The 15,587-nt window shown below is 42.9% G+C and overlaps 1 protein-coding gene across 2 annotated transcripts in view; it reads right to left on the bottom strand.

The window, feature by feature from the left end:
* Positions 1–3,694: 3,694 nt before the first annotated feature.
* dag1 (dystroglycan 1) overlaps positions 3,695–15,587 on the bottom strand; it is a 63,989-nt gene continuing 52,096 nt past the window's right edge. For both annotated transcript variants that reach the window (XM_037788284.1, XM_037788225.1), the window contains 2 exons: positions 6,346–6,807; positions 3,695–6,235 (listed from right to left, as the gene is read on the bottom strand). In XM_037788284.1, coding sequence (XP_037644212.1) covers positions 4,409–6,235; positions 6,346–6,807 — 2,289 coding nt within the window. In that variant the 3' untranslated portion in view covers positions 3,695–4,408. The remainder of the gene's footprint in view (positions 6,236–6,345; positions 6,808–15,587) is intronic.

Here is a 15,587-nt window from a genome sequence, read left to right on the forward strand (position 1 = left end):
ACTTTGAAGGCGACTGATTAGGCCTTGTAAAACTGCAACCTCAGCACATCTATAATCTTCCAGAATCCCCAATCAGATTTTCAGCACATTTGGGAAGAGAATTTGCTTATGCAATCCTAAAGTTACTGTATAAGTGTCAGAGTATTGGTCTACAGGGCAAGGGTGAAATGTCATGGATATAAAATATGAAATACAATAGCCTTTTACTTTCAAAAATAACTTTTACGCACATAATCAGTTTCCATGAAGACCGAGAGGCCAGAGATGTGTTGATTCAACCTTTCTGAAATGCTTCACTGATATTGTAGCTCGCAAGACCCTCAAATCACAGTTTGTAATCTCAAATGTATGTGATATCTATTGTGACACCCAACCACACAAGATGACATTTTCGATGTGTAACTTTAGCCCACTCTTTCCTTTGTTTTGCCTCCAGCTAACCCTGTGACGTACGCTAATTATGATGAGGTCAGCTGTAAAAGGGTCTATACTTAATTTCAGTTGCAAAGAGATGCGCCCTCTCAGTGCATGTGCCCTCTCAAAGTAGTAGGCCTACTATGATGTTGGATTTTACAATGACTTGATAAATGCAAATGCAGATCCCAACGTTGTGATTGCTTAAAAAAAAAACATATATCGCCTTACTTGGAGTATCGCAATATAATTAATCGCATTATTGTCCAGTTAATCGCTATTAATCACATTTTTGTATCAGTTCAAAATGTACCTTAAAGGGAGATTTATCAAGTATTTAGTACTCTTATCAACATGTGAGTATGCAAATATGCTGCTTTATGTAAATATATGTAGGTTATATATTTATTATTGGAAATCAAACTCAAGCCCAACAGGCAACAACAGCTGTCAGTGTGCTGACTTGACTATAACTTGCCCCAAACTGCTTGTGATTATCATAAAGTGGGCATGTCTGTAAAGGGGAGACTCATGGGTACCCATAGAACCCATTTTCATTCACATATCTTGAGGTCAGAGGTCAAGGGACCCCTTTAAAAATGGCCATGCCAGTTTTTCCTCACCAAAATTTACTGTAAATTTGGAGCGTTATTTAACCTCTTTCACAAGCTAGTATGACACGGTTGGTACCAATTGATCTTCACTCTAGCTTTGCAAAATTGCAAGTTGCGTTAATGCGTTAAAGAAATTAGTGGCATTGAAACTAATTTGCGTTAACACGTTATTATCGAGTTAACTTTGACAGTGATTCTTGCCAATACACAGCCCTACTGATTTTAGTTTGAAAGATGAGGACCTTGTCATAATACACATTCAGCCACCTCACATCTTGTCTCAATCAAACCAAGATCAATGCTCCATTAATCTTTGTCATCACTGTGATCCATTTGTCCATATTAGCGGCTAGCGATGTCTTGGGAATCCGTTCATCATTGCTTCCCCTACTCCCAAATTAAACTCTGTCATGAATTATCACAGAGGCGCAACAGAGCTGGCAAATTGTTTACATTGAATCAATACTCTCAAGTAATCAATGCGAATGATCTGTATGCAATGTGTGGAAAGAGAGATGGAGCTGAGAGGGTGTTTTCACAGCATAGCCTTTTTAATGGGCAGAGCTTTCAAACTGGATAGTCCAACTAGTCATTCAATAGCAGAATAATTTAGTACAAAAAGGACAGCAGTACGACCGTTTCAATAAGCCCCAAAGACCGTAGATGGTTGCCAGGCAGCGAGCCGTCTAGTGAGGGAAAACCTCTTGTGGACTTCAGACATATTGATTTATCAATTCAAGGCTAAGCGGGAGCAGTAGAAAAGTGACAGTGATCAAAAACCTCATCCATAAACATCAGTCAGGTTTGATCGGAGAGTATGACAGGATAAGATATTTTCCATAGGCGGAAAACTCCCAACAGAACCAGCAGGGAAATCAGATACATGAATGAAGATTTTTTTTTTTTTTTTTTTTTTTTTTAAACGTACCAGTTGGTTTTATTATGACAATGCACACTTGATAAGCAAAAAAGCCTTGGCATCCTGCAAAAAAACAGCAATATTATGACAATACGAGTCACTCGCTTGAGCCTGCATCGACCAGTCACTGAGTGGACTGCGCCTTACATTATTATTGCAAAGGGTCACTTTCAGTTGAAACTCATTAGCAAACATAAGGACATAAAAATAAAATTTGTGATTACATAAAATATGGGTCATTCCATCTTTGTATAGTGGGGGGGATACATTTTTGATATGCAAACACACACACACACACAATAAAATAAAACACTTGTGACCCATGACAAAAAAAAAAAGAAGAGAAAGTGTACATAACTGAATCATAATCGAACTTCTAGGCTAAGATTTTACAAATCACAGAAGACTAATCATTAATCATGTTTTTCTTTTAATAATCAAACAATTTGAGGCTGTATCAAAAACTTGGTAAAAAAATTAGAGGGAGATTTTCATCGACCGTTGTTTCAGCGAGCTAATTGCTGGGAATTCAAGGTTCTTTTTTCTCTCCGAAATCCCTGCCTCAATCATCTCCTCTGTGACCTCTAAAATGTGAGTAGCTGTACAATCCCGTCTGGGACAGTCTCCATGGCACGCAATGTTTCTCCTCTGACTGGGGAGAAGAACTGCCTCATTACATAAAAAAATAATTATCCCTGGGCTAAAATAAACTGAGGGGGGTCCTTTTCCTGTTTGCGTACATGTGGGAGGTACTGGATGTATGTAGAAAAGGGCATGGCGTTTGACTTTTACTGTACTTCTGCTATCCTCAGGTAACGCTGTCGCCAAATTGAGGTCAAATTGCATTAACTGAAATCTGCATAAAACTATATATTTTGCATCCAAATCTACACCAAACTCCGCATTTAAGTTATATAAAAAATAGGGATGCACCGATACCGGATCGAATATTGGTCCGATACCGAGTCAAATAGCTGGATCGGGTATCGGTCGCCGATCTATTTAATTAAATTCTGTTTGTATAAAATATATATTATATACTGGAATTTTTCAAGTTTTCACTTGAATTTGTTGCTGCATTAAAAAGGTTTACAATTGAATAGTAATTCCTGTTGAAGATTTTTCACCAAGCCGCAGGTGTACGATTTTATTATTTTAATACAATTCAGTAAAATTTTATTTATGTATTTATTTGTTACATTTTGTTTTACAAAGTTAGGAAAACAATGTTTAAGTCAAGCCTGATCCAATCACTTCCACACAGTGAGGCATGCAGTTTATTATCAAACACTGGTATCAGGTTGGTACTCGGCATCAGCCGATACCCAAAGCCCAGGTATCGCTATCGGGACTGAAAAAGTCGGATCGGTGCATCCCTGATAAAAACAGAAATTCATGTTTTCTCACATTAACCTCATCATCATCTTATTGAGCATGTTAGATCTGCTGAGGCCAACTAAAAGGAAGGTAAGATTTGCATCTAATGGACTGTAATTAAGCTATTGTTACATGAGAACAGGAATAAAGAGCTCCTGCAGGTTATTTTAGTGAGGCAGTCCCTTTCTTCCCGCTTTCTTCCACCACCAAAAAAATATAACACAATCTATCTTCCAGATATACAGTGAATTTTAAAACCAATGAAACAAACAAAATATTTATTATGCTCTAACTCTTTTTTTAGGCTACCTTGTTATTCTCATCTTTACTAGACATTGTGAATAAGGGTAGAAACAGACAGCTAGTGTTGAAAGGCAAACCGTATTGAATCTGAATAAACCCGCCCACTCATTCACACGCACACACACACGCCTCGGCCTCCCATTCTCTTGTGTCGTCTGCAGGGGGGGGGATTCGAGATCCTTGTGATAGATGTTTTTCATATACAGAGAATCTCGCGCTCCTTATTAAAAACACGAGTTGCGTTGCCCGCAGTGGTCTGATGGCAGTTCGCCGTCTTCTCGTATTATTTAAAAGCAACACAAAAGAAGAGTTGTTAGGCAAACGATTCAGTCCCAAAAAAAAAAGAATAATAACCTTGGGATAATGATGAGGAAAAAAACCTAAATAAAAGCCAGTATTTTAAATCAACAGAGGAACAAAATGTAATGCTGGGAAGGGAGAGCACGTCTCCCAATCGTCGCTTCTGACCAACTGGTCGATCCAAAAGCCAATGTGACGAGAATTTGTTTGTCTTAGGCCACTGTAGTAGCTGGGCTACCACTAAAACAGTAGTCCCTCCCAGCTGTTTCAACCAATCATCCCATATGTCTAGTGTAAAAACCCACCTGACTCATTATGCCCCCTCCCAAACCAAAGTCCCCTGTAGTCCCCTTTTGTACTTTAGCACCTCTTGTCATCTCTCCCTGTAAATGTCCAGACAGACAAAACACCAGAATGGAAACCGTCACAGTTCCTCAGGCATCCTCACCCTCCACCCTATGAGGGGAGGGTTAAACAAGTCTTAAGGTGGCACGTAGGGAGGTGGAGATCTGTAGGGAGTCATGTTCTTGGGACGGGAGCCCTTGCCCTCCATGGGGGTGGTGAAGGGAGGCGGTGGCTGGTAGGGAGGAGCGTTGGGGTCCTCGTCCCGCAGAGCTGTGTACTCCCCCAGCAACTCCTGGTTGAGGGGAGTGGTCTCTGGTGTGGCCATGTTGGGGTACTCAGGGGGTGGAAGTGGGGGCTTCTCCTCCTGTAGAATCAAGGGCATACTGGAAGATGGAGGCGGCTTAGAGTCATCGAGTTCGTCGGCAAAGATGATCGGCACACCTTTTTTGATGAAGGTGGCCTGGTCCTCGATGGTCAGCTTGCCCTTCCGTTTCTTCCTGTAGCAGATCATTGCAATGATACCTGCTATTAACAAGATCGCTGCCACCACCACGGCGGGAATGACTGTGTGGAGATAGACGTCATCTGTGCTCTGCCGGCCTGTTCCCAGAGCTGGAGTGACTGCTGGAGGTTCTGTTATATCGATCTCTTTCGGCGGGATGAAGGAATATGCTCTGCAGCTCGCCCTTCCCTTGGCCTGGACATCCAGTGGTCTGAATTCAGGCTCCATAGAGTACCTGAAAGCTTGTGAAGGCTTTCCATCAGCACTGGCGAGCGTCCTGCTCATGACTGCAAGCTGTTCCTTTGGACACGGGTGCTGCGGGAGGCTGGTGTTTGTCCACTCCACCACAATGGACCCTTTGCTGATATTTCGTAGACTGACTGTACTGCTGTTGCGGTCTCCCAGTGCATACGCCAGCTTCTTGACCAGAAGGATCTTCTTGTGGATGTCATTTGTTATTGAACGCGGCTCACCTTCGAATCGGGCCGTGAAGATCACAGGGGTCTTGTCATTGACGGGCCAGCGGTTCACGCGGACCTCAAAAGCATCAATTGCATTCAGGCCACCTTTGTCCGTTGCATGCATAAAGTATTCATGTTTGCCCACGTGTTGGACATCAGGCAGGCCATAGAGAAGTTGGCTGGTGGTGTTGAACTGGATCCAGGAGCCCTCTCCAACCACTTCATTGTCATTCTGCCTCAAAGTTAGGCGCAGCTTGTCAGTTGTCCCGTCCTCTTTGTCAAAGAATGTATCAGATGGGATCTTAACCTCGAAATAGGTGCCCGTCAATGCATTGACCTGGTCGATGGGGTTGCGCAGGACAGGCTTCTCATTGTATGGGTCCGGGATGACGACAGTTGATGGTGTGGTGCGCCTGGAAGGCTTGGGTGTGGTGGTCTTTGGCTCTCTGGGCGCCGGTGTGGTTTTGGGTCTCTTAGGTTTCTTGGTAGGTCTTCTAGTAGGTGCAGGTGGTGTAGCGGTGGCCTCCACATAAGTAGGTCTGGTCATGGTTGGCTGGATAGGAATGGTGCTGCTGGTCTCCACTATCCTTGTTGGTTGAGGGGGTGCTAGGGTTGGTGTGTGGGCAATAGAGTCACGGACTTTGATTGTAGGCTTGCCTGGTAGGGGAACAGGGCCTCTTACAGGGGGAGCAGAGCTTTCGGTTGGTGCAGCAATAGAGGGAGATGAGAGGGTTGGAATAATCCTCACTGGCGGCTCCACTACAGTTGTTGGAGGAACCACTGCCAGAACGGGTGTTGGAGTGTTGTTTAATTGGCGCCTCACCCTCTTAGGGACATGGGGTTTCTTGTTGGCAATGTGCCATCCCACCACAGGGTAACCCAGCCTGGCTGACATTGTGCCTTCCTTTGCAGGACCCTGGACACTGTTGATATTTGGGACCGTGCTCTGGTCCAGTGAGCAGCCGAGCTTCCAGGACAACAGAGCGCCGTTCTCCACCACCTGGGGAGACATTGAGAATTGTTCATTTAATCATCCACCAATTGACATGTTATTGACTATAAAACCACATACTTGTGTGCTCATTAGCATTCGCTGGCACATCAACTTACCTTTTTGGCATTCCCGGGCCCAGCCATGAATGCAGACATGTCGAACAGCCTGTTGTTGACCACAGGGAGTATCTTCATGTGCTGGAGCCCCACCCCAGAGAAGCTCCTCATGTCGTCGAGGAGCTCCACTCTCTGTTCCGAGCTCATCTTGGTCAAATCGGCATCCAGGATCACCGTCAGCACTGTGACTGGTTCCTCGGTGCCGCACATGAATGGCTGGACGTCATCTTCAGTGGAGGCTTGGTTGGACGCCAGCTGGGCTGAATCTGCTTCCAAGTGATCTTCAGGGTGTACCTCGATGGAGAACACCTCTGAGGAAGAGGAGGATTTTGTGTGGTTGGAGATGGATACCGAGATGTAATGGACGCCTTTGTCCTCCTCCAAAGGTAGACCCTGCAGGATTCTGCTGTTGGCATCCCAGTGCAGCCAGGCTGGGAGGGAGTCCTTACCCATCTCTGTGATCTGATAGATAAACAAAGCAGAAAGTTAATTGACAAATGTTTAAATATACATACTAGGAGAGATGATTAATCATCAATGACTTTAAGATGAACAGAAACAAAGGGGGAGGGTTATTTGATTTGATGGGATAAAACATGTATTATGAATGTTGATCATCATCCTGGTTCATTCTGAAAATAAAAAGTGAATGAAGAAAACGGAAATCGAAGGCCTCGCACACAAAAAGCTAGAAAAAGGTTACGCTTGCTTATGAAATACTGCTTATGAAATAGGTAATGTTCTTGGCAGTTACCTTTTTTTTGTCCAGTACGCAACGATTAAACGGATTCAAGGGCAGTTGTTTTAATTGGTATGGTATGCACCAATGCACCTTTGCTTTTATTGGTGTTTATATTCAACTTTAATGTCACCATCACAGTTTGCATTTCTCATTTCTCATTGTATTTTCGTGTTCCGATATGTTGTCTTTTGTCTAAAATAGGGCTGTCAATCGATTAAAATATTTAATCATGATTAAACGCACATTTTTTATCTGTTCAAAATGTACCTTAAAGTCAAGTATTTAATACTCTTATCAACATGGGAGTGGCCAAATATGCTTGCTTTATGAAAATGTATGTATATATTTATTATTGGAAAACAATTAACAACACAAAACAATGACAAATATTGTCCAGAAACCCTCACAGGTACTGCATTTAGCATAACACATATGCTCAAATCATAACATGACAAACTCAAGCCCAACAGGCAACAACAGGCGGCAACCACTTGACTATGACTTGCCCCAAACTGCATGTGATTATCATAAAGTGGGCATGTCTGTAAATGGGAGACTCGTGGGTACCCATAGAACCCATTTTCATTTACATATCTTGAGGTCAGAGGTAAAGGGACCCCTTTGAAAATGGCCATGCTAGTTTTTCCTCGCCAAAATTGAGTGCAAGTTTGGAGCGTTATTTAGCCTCCTCTGCAACAAGCAAGACATGGTTGGTACCAATGGATTCCTTGGGTTTTTTCTAGTTTCATATGATACCAGTATCTTAAAACTGAGACCGGTACAACCTACGAAAGATCAATTGCGTTAATGTGTTAAAGTAATTAGTGGCATTAAAACAAATTTCCGTGAACACATTATTATCGCGTTAACGTTGACAGCCCTAGTCTAAAATGATCTGTTACTGACGCTTCATTTTACAATTTTTGACAGAGTGTGAAGGGGAAGACAGATGCAGAAATAAAGGGCAGGGATGCGTGCTATAAACAACAATCAGCAGGATTCACTGCTGTGGCTATGCAACATGGTATGCACTGGCGTCCACGAAGCCCTACTCCGTACACACAGACACACTCAAAAGCAGTACTCTGATTTGTAATTTATACCCGACTAAAATTAAAATAACTTGGCCAATTATACGACTGGGGACGTCCACGTGGCAGGAGGCTGATGGAGAGAAATGGATCACAGGGGAGTGACAACGCATCCACACACATAAATCCAAAAAACAAGAACAAATGCATCCTGGGCTCCCCAGCCCCTACAAGTTAATTCTGCAGCTAATAAATCCTGGTTGATAAATTATGTAGAGGCGGTGCTCCCTAGACACATCATTAATGCTCTAACCAGCACACAGGCAGCGTCGGGGGAAAACACACGCACACATAAACACACACAGGGAAGCACACGCATTCTCAAGCATGCAGACATACACACACATACATACAAGGGCATAGACGGACACGCAAGGCTACACATAGAAAACTGTGTGTGCATTTTCACTCAGACATACGGTAAACATGTGGTAACCCAGACAGCTGTAAAGCTTTGGTAAAGTCTTCCAAGCAATCGATACATTTCAACGGTTTGTATATAAATGGAACAACATCCAAATATGGTTTTGATGAAAATTGCAAATATTTTTAAATACATATATTTGTGGATTTATATTACATTTATTTAAAACAATACATATTTTTGTGTGCATCACAAATATATTTGTCAACCTTATTTTTTACATGTGGATTTTTTTTTTTTACATTTATATACAACGGTTACTATTTTTGTGTGCATTGAAAAATATTTTTGTGGAGAGAGTCATTTATATATAAATCACGAAATACATTTGTGAATCCTTCTGTGTGCATTCATTAATATTGAGAATGATCTGACTTCAATACCAACACCATCTATTCAATTCATTTTTATGTCTATACACTACATACATTATATACTGTAATTTTAATTCCTGTTTAACTTTTGACCACTTTGTTGCTGCATTAAAAAGGTTAACACTTGAATTGTAATTTCTGCTAATTTTGATATTTTCTTTTACCAAGTTGTTGGCATACAATTTATTATTTTAATAAAAAGGAAAAATGCAGTAAATTTATATATATGCGTTTATTTATGTTTAAGTTTATATATGTCAAGAAAGTAATATTTAAGTCAAGCCTGATGTCACCTTACACATAAAAGAATGATCCCAGTCACTTCCATACAGTGAGGCATTCAGCTTATTAATTAAACACTGGCATCGGATTGGTACTCGGTATCGGCCGATACCCACAGCCCAGGTATCGCTATCAGTATCGCGACAGAAAAGTGGGATCGGTGCATCCCTACCGTAGGGTGGAAACCAGAGGTCAACCTTGATTTATTTGTCTCGTAACTTCCGTAGTTACGCCACTTCCGGAGTTATTTTAACCTGAACCACGATCTTTTCTTAAACCTAACTAAGTTGTTTCCTGTGAAGACGGAAGTTTATTTTGAAAAGTCTGTCTGCATGCAACAAGCAGAAATTTAAACATGTTGCTGGCCATTCGTAGGAAAACGCATGAAAAATGAGGATACGTTGGCTTTTCTTTTGGCCTCCTTTTCTCATATTCAATCATTTCCCTCTCCTGTTCCTTTCCCCCTGTCTTCTTTTGACACCTAGCCCCTCCCCTGTATCCCTGCTTCCCTCTTTTCTGCCGTCATCATTTGAAAATGCCATTATCAAAATGTGACAGCCCTTTTCAAAGGCAGATAAAAGCTAATTTCTAGGGTGGCGGTGTAGGAACATGTCATGATTCTTGGCCGAGATTGTGAAAACCAGCTCGGAAATTATTACGGCTGGAAACACAAATATTATTTACAATTCAATCCACCTAGATAATTATAGATTACAGGAACATAGGACTGTTACAACTGACGTCAGTCTTTTCTATTTTCTTTCCGACAGGAAATAATGTCCACTGCTGGCAACAGAAAATACCCCAAATATCACTGAAACTGTTGATGGCATATTATTAGCCTGTATGGAAAACAAGAAACAAAAATACGTATGCGTCTTCAAATGTTGGCTCCTCGAGCAATGTTTGATTTAATTTGTCACAGACTTCCACAGCCTCGAAACTTCAAAACAATTGCCTCTTGACATGGCATTGCAAATTAAATCACAAAGAGACAATGAAGGACAAGTGAGTTGCTAGGCAGTAATCTCATCATAGCTGTCATAATTGCTCTGTAAATGACTAAACTACGTCCTCATCTGCAGCCAATTAAATATGTGTGTGTTGGGGAAGGGGGATTTGGGGGGGGGGAGGTAACACTTAAATCATTTATCAGGTACTTTGGTCACAGGGGGTGAAAATATCACAAGTTAACAACAAACAAAATCGCTGTACCCAACGTATCCTCATACAACTGTTCGTATGGTATCTTAAGTTAAGTTATCTAAGAAAGTTATTCTTCATTTTTGGTGCATTTTCCTACGAATGTCCAGCAACACGTGTCAATTTCTGCTTTCTACATGCATACAGTCTTTTCAAAATAGACCTCCGTCTTCACAGGAAACAACTTGGTTAAGTTCTTTGAAAAGATCTCGGTTTGGGTTAAAATAACTCTGGAAGTGCTGTAACTTCAGTACGGAAGTTACGTGACAAATAAACGTTGACTTCTGGTTTCACACGGGATAAGAACAGAGGTCTCCTGAGCATAAGTCCTGTGTTTTTTGCCCCACCCATCCACCCCGACCTCCGCCCTACGGGCCGTTTGTTGCTCTTAATGCTTCCTGGTCCACGATGACGTGAATTACATACAAATTGATTTTGTGGGACATATATGAATTGCAGTACATTACTTTTCATAGGTATAGCTACGAACGGTGTATGAGAACAGCATGCTGCACCACATGGTGTGACATTTGACTCTTATGGAGAAACTTCTGAATTACACAAGAAACAGAAAAACAAGCTGCCGTTTGAATCCCTCCCCGACAACGTACGCACAAGCACCGAACAAGGAAGGGTCTGAACTAAACATAGAAGAACTGTGGCTGCACTGTACAGCTTCCAGTTGTGATAGGTTAGCCATAGAAAACCCTATATGCTCCCCTATAGCTACGGACCAGAAGTAATGTTTTCAAAGTCAGCGTTCCCTGACTCAGTAAGCGTTAAAACAAAAACACAATAGTGCCTTTTACATGAACCCAGCAGAGAGCTTGTAGTTTCCTGCCTCCCTAAAAGAACATGAAAAATACATCAAATCCCCCCAAAATGTCAAGAAAAATATTTCATATCTCTTCCTGGCACAAGGCTCCAGCGCAAGAGAGCTTGATGTTTGGCCCTAAAGGTTATCGTGTGCTCTCGTCGACTCCTCTAGCCTCCCTTTTCCCTCCCGCACAACACACACCGCTGGCAAGGTTACAGCCCAGAGCCCCTCGGAAACAGCCAGGGAAAACCCTGCGTTTTGGAAGATTTATTCGAAGAAGCACAGAGGGCCAGGCAGCAGGAAGGAAGGAAACTAAACTATTTTCTAGGAAGCTATTAAAGGTGGTGGCAAGGGCAACTCGGGGCAAAGACATAACATACAGAAGCAACCACCATAGTTAATTCACTGAGCCGTATGATAACCTTTTAAGGCACCAGTTATATGCCTTGCTCAAGGACTTTGACAGTGAAATCACATCTTATTCTCCTCCAAAAAAAGGTTCAAACCCAGACTAGTTTTGAGTTAATATGGCTTTTGAGGAGGTACAGAATTACTTTAAGCACCATGTACAATGAATGTCAATGTTGATGGCATTAAAAACCCAAGCCACTAAAAGATAAGAGCCTTTTTAAAGACTGAATCAATGACATGTATAAAGAGGTCTAAGCATGGCTGTCACCCCCAGCGTGAGTGCAGCAGCGAACCACATCCGTTTTGCCCCTTCAACCCCCCCGACTTCAAAGACTGTTAATTAAAACGAAATAAATGATAATCTCCTCAAAGTTAGGGGTTGTTTGATCATCTTTTTTTTTTCTTTCTCGCTGACACAAACGTCAGCCATAAAGCCACCGTGACTATCGGCGCTATAAGCTCCACTGATGGGCACCGTGGTGTGGCAAACTGGGGTGAGAACGTATTTGAAGTCTGCGTGAGTGACAGGCATGAAACACTAGGAGACATTATCGCATATCACTGGCATCATCCTTATTTCACTCTGCATCACTGCTCCAGCTCCCTCTCTGCCTCCTCAGCTGTTTTGTTTTGGAATTACAGTCCTCCGTCAGAGAGGAGCTGCAGTCGGAAGTGAGACGGCGCTGCAGCCCGGACACCGAGTCAGAGACGGATAGTAAAGCAGCCTCCGTGATGACGGTTAATGTCACAGATTGTGCGTCCAATGTCAGAGCAGTATCTGTAGAGTTGAGAGGTGGGAGGAGCTGCTGGTGACGGAAGTATTTTCTACTTTAAAATCCTATTTGAAACATCGTCGATGTTCTGTAGGCGGCTGCTCAGTGGGTGGAGCGGGGGTGGGGAGTCATCCCTTAACTACAAGGTTGGCGGTTCGATTCCTCGACTCCTATTGTCTGCATGTTGAAGTGTCCTTGAGCGAGACACTGCACTTCAAGTTGCTCCCCGGGCAAAATTGAAACAGAATTTTGGAAAAACAACTAAACTCCTGAATAAGTTATAGGGATGCACCGACTGCAAAATTCTGAGGCGATACCAATACCGATGTTGGTATTCCCCTTTTGTGCCAGGGAAACAAAGACCTCTTCATTCTAAAAATAACTGAGCTGTTCATTCAGTAGTTCATTACACTGTCTTTGAATGAGCACAAATTCAATCATTAAAATTTATGAAACAACCTTTAATAAAACCTTTTTCTTTTGTGTTCTGTTTCAGTACACAGCCAAAGAAAAAATGTTTTGGGAAATATAAATTAAATGTAAATGTAAAAGCGATTAGAAACATAAGCAGTGTTTCTCACACATAGACTTCACTTAGCAGGGTCCGCCCAAGGATATTTGGCAACCCATTTTAGCATTTTTCATTTATATTTTTTTATCCCTAATAGAGAACGACGCCAGCCAAGATCGATTAACTACTGGACTAGTAGCGGCAGAACGCCGCAGGGGAATGAATGGAGAGCCCGGACTCGGGCCTCGCTGCTTCAGCTGTCTGGGCTGGATGGACCCACAGTGGAGCTGCGGGACTACGATGCTGCTTACCCGGGACTGGATCCCCATATGGAGAACAGGCTGCTGCACGGGCTGCACAGCATGGAGGATGTTCCCACTGTAACATACTGGCCGTTGCGGCACCCCTCATTGGGCTGACATTACGCACACACGAGGTTTATTCCCATCCAGACCGCAGTGATTGATTTTAATAAATCTTGTAAGCCGTTGTTTTGCTGATTCATTTGTCACTGATCACAACGTTCTTGTCGCGGCTCTTTCTCCGAAACAATGTAATTCTCCCACACGGCCGACTTTTGTTGATTCAACACAACAGAAAACATCAGCCACTGCCATCGGTCAACAAGGCGAATATCGGCGAATACAGATGTTCGGCCGATAAATCGGTGCATCCCTAATAGCTTCTTCCTACAAAGCATAGTCTTTAGGTTCTGCCCGCCGTTAGCAGCGTAGCAAACCAAATTTTAAGCTCATTGTTTTGGACATTTCTTACTGGAACGCTCGTACTTGACTCTCCTTAAGGTTTCATGTCTAAAGGCTTGTACCTTTTGACTTTTTCTGTTTTAATCAAAGAAGCAGATATTTCCTAAAGCAGTTGCTGATCTTATTTTAGTGATGATTCAACCAGGAGAGAGTTTCATGCCCATCCATGTCTGGGAAGTGCTCCAAATGACATTCATTTAACATTGTCTATGCAGAAAATGAATAGGATTTCTTACTTCTGGAACCCAATCAGCCCGAAAAAATTCTTCTCACTTTGCTACTCTATATGGTTTAGGATCGCAGCCAAAACCATAAAAGGACGTATATCATTTCATTAAGCTGGAGAAATACTGCAGCTTTGCAATTGCACCTTCCTTCCTTCCTTTCCCTCAAGCGCTCTTTACATCTCGTGCACTCATGACCTGGTAATTCTGCACATATGTATATAGTGTTGCACCTCCACAAACACACGCGTCTTTATTATCCCAGGAGACGTGCAATCACAGAGCTCTTTTGAGGAGAGAAAGAGCGGGAGAAAGAACACAGCGAGTGAAAGACAGTCAGATAGACGGGGGGATATTGACAAAGCCGGAGAGGCAGAAGTAGAGACGGAGAGAAAGAAAGAGAGAGGTCAACCAAGAAGAATGAGAGAGAGATCTCCTGAACATAGAGATATTATGAGGAGGCGTCGAGTCTCTCGGCGTTCGGGGGGGAAAGAAAGCAGCTCATTGTTGCGGCGAGAGGAGAACACGGAGAAAGGAGAGCATTGTTACCGGGGACGAGGCTGACAGCTCGACAGATAAGCCTCATATTTTGGAGGAGGTGAGGGAGGAGGAGGAGGAGGAGGAAGAGGAGGTGCAGCCTGGGCATGCATGCCGCTGTGATATGATAACTTGGGGTGAAATGAAACGCGGCGTGGTGAGCTGAACGAGAGGAAGGAAAACAGAGAGAGAGAGGGGAAAGGAGGATGCATGGTAGGAAGGACAGAGGTGGAAGAGGGAGGGAGTGATGGGCAAGGAGGGGAAAAGATAAAAAGAGAATGATGGAGGAAAAAAGCAGGGGAGGTAATGTGAAAAGGGGAGGTGAAAAGTGGAGCGAGACGGAGAGTAACCCAGAGGTTACATACAGACAGAGAGAGAGAGAGAGCGTAGAGGGAATTGCTGGCATAGTCAAGTGTTTCCAGTGGAAAATATGAGTCGCAGAGGAGGGATGGAGGGATGGATGGATGGATGGAAGAGCTATAGAACGAGAGGGTGGTGGTGGTGGTGGGGGGGCTTTGTGTGACCAAAAGGCAGGCGGATGTTTACGAGGGGAAATCCATCTTAAAGCCCATTTTCTACCGTTAAAAATTCATCCGTGGCCCCGGTCCACAGCAGGCCCATTCACACTCCTTAACAGTGCAATCTAGGAACGAGAAATATATGAGCAGGGAGGGCTGCTGCAAGCCCTGCAACTCTGAAATGTCAACGTGTTCACAAAAAAACAACAACAACAGTGTTTTAACAATGGAAAACTTTGGAGATTTGAAAATTTGTTTTTTTGATTCATGTAAATTCTCATAAACTCTGCAACCCTCCCACAGCATCAGACACACGTTATCCAAAGATAACACACACACACACTCAACAAAACTAGAACATTCCTTTGAAACCACCATGCTGTCAGTGCTTGGATTTCATTTAATTTGAATTCACCTTAATTTATTCAGGAGAGGTTCAATGACAGCAATGCTCTCTTTTTCAGGAACGCCCTGATCACATTCACACCTGGAAGCTGAACAGTACAACCACAGTCTGATCTGCTGGCAACTGAACAGCTCCAGCTCTACCTCGCTCAAGGGCACCTCAGTG

Source organism: Sebastes umbrosus, chromosome 1 (assembly GCF_015220745.1).
Source record: "Sebastes umbrosus isolate fSebUmb1 chromosome 1, fSebUmb1.pri, whole genome shotgun sequence".
In the NCBI taxonomy this organism is placed as follows: Eukaryota; Metazoa; Chordata; class Actinopteri; order Perciformes; family Sebastidae; genus Sebastes; species Sebastes umbrosus.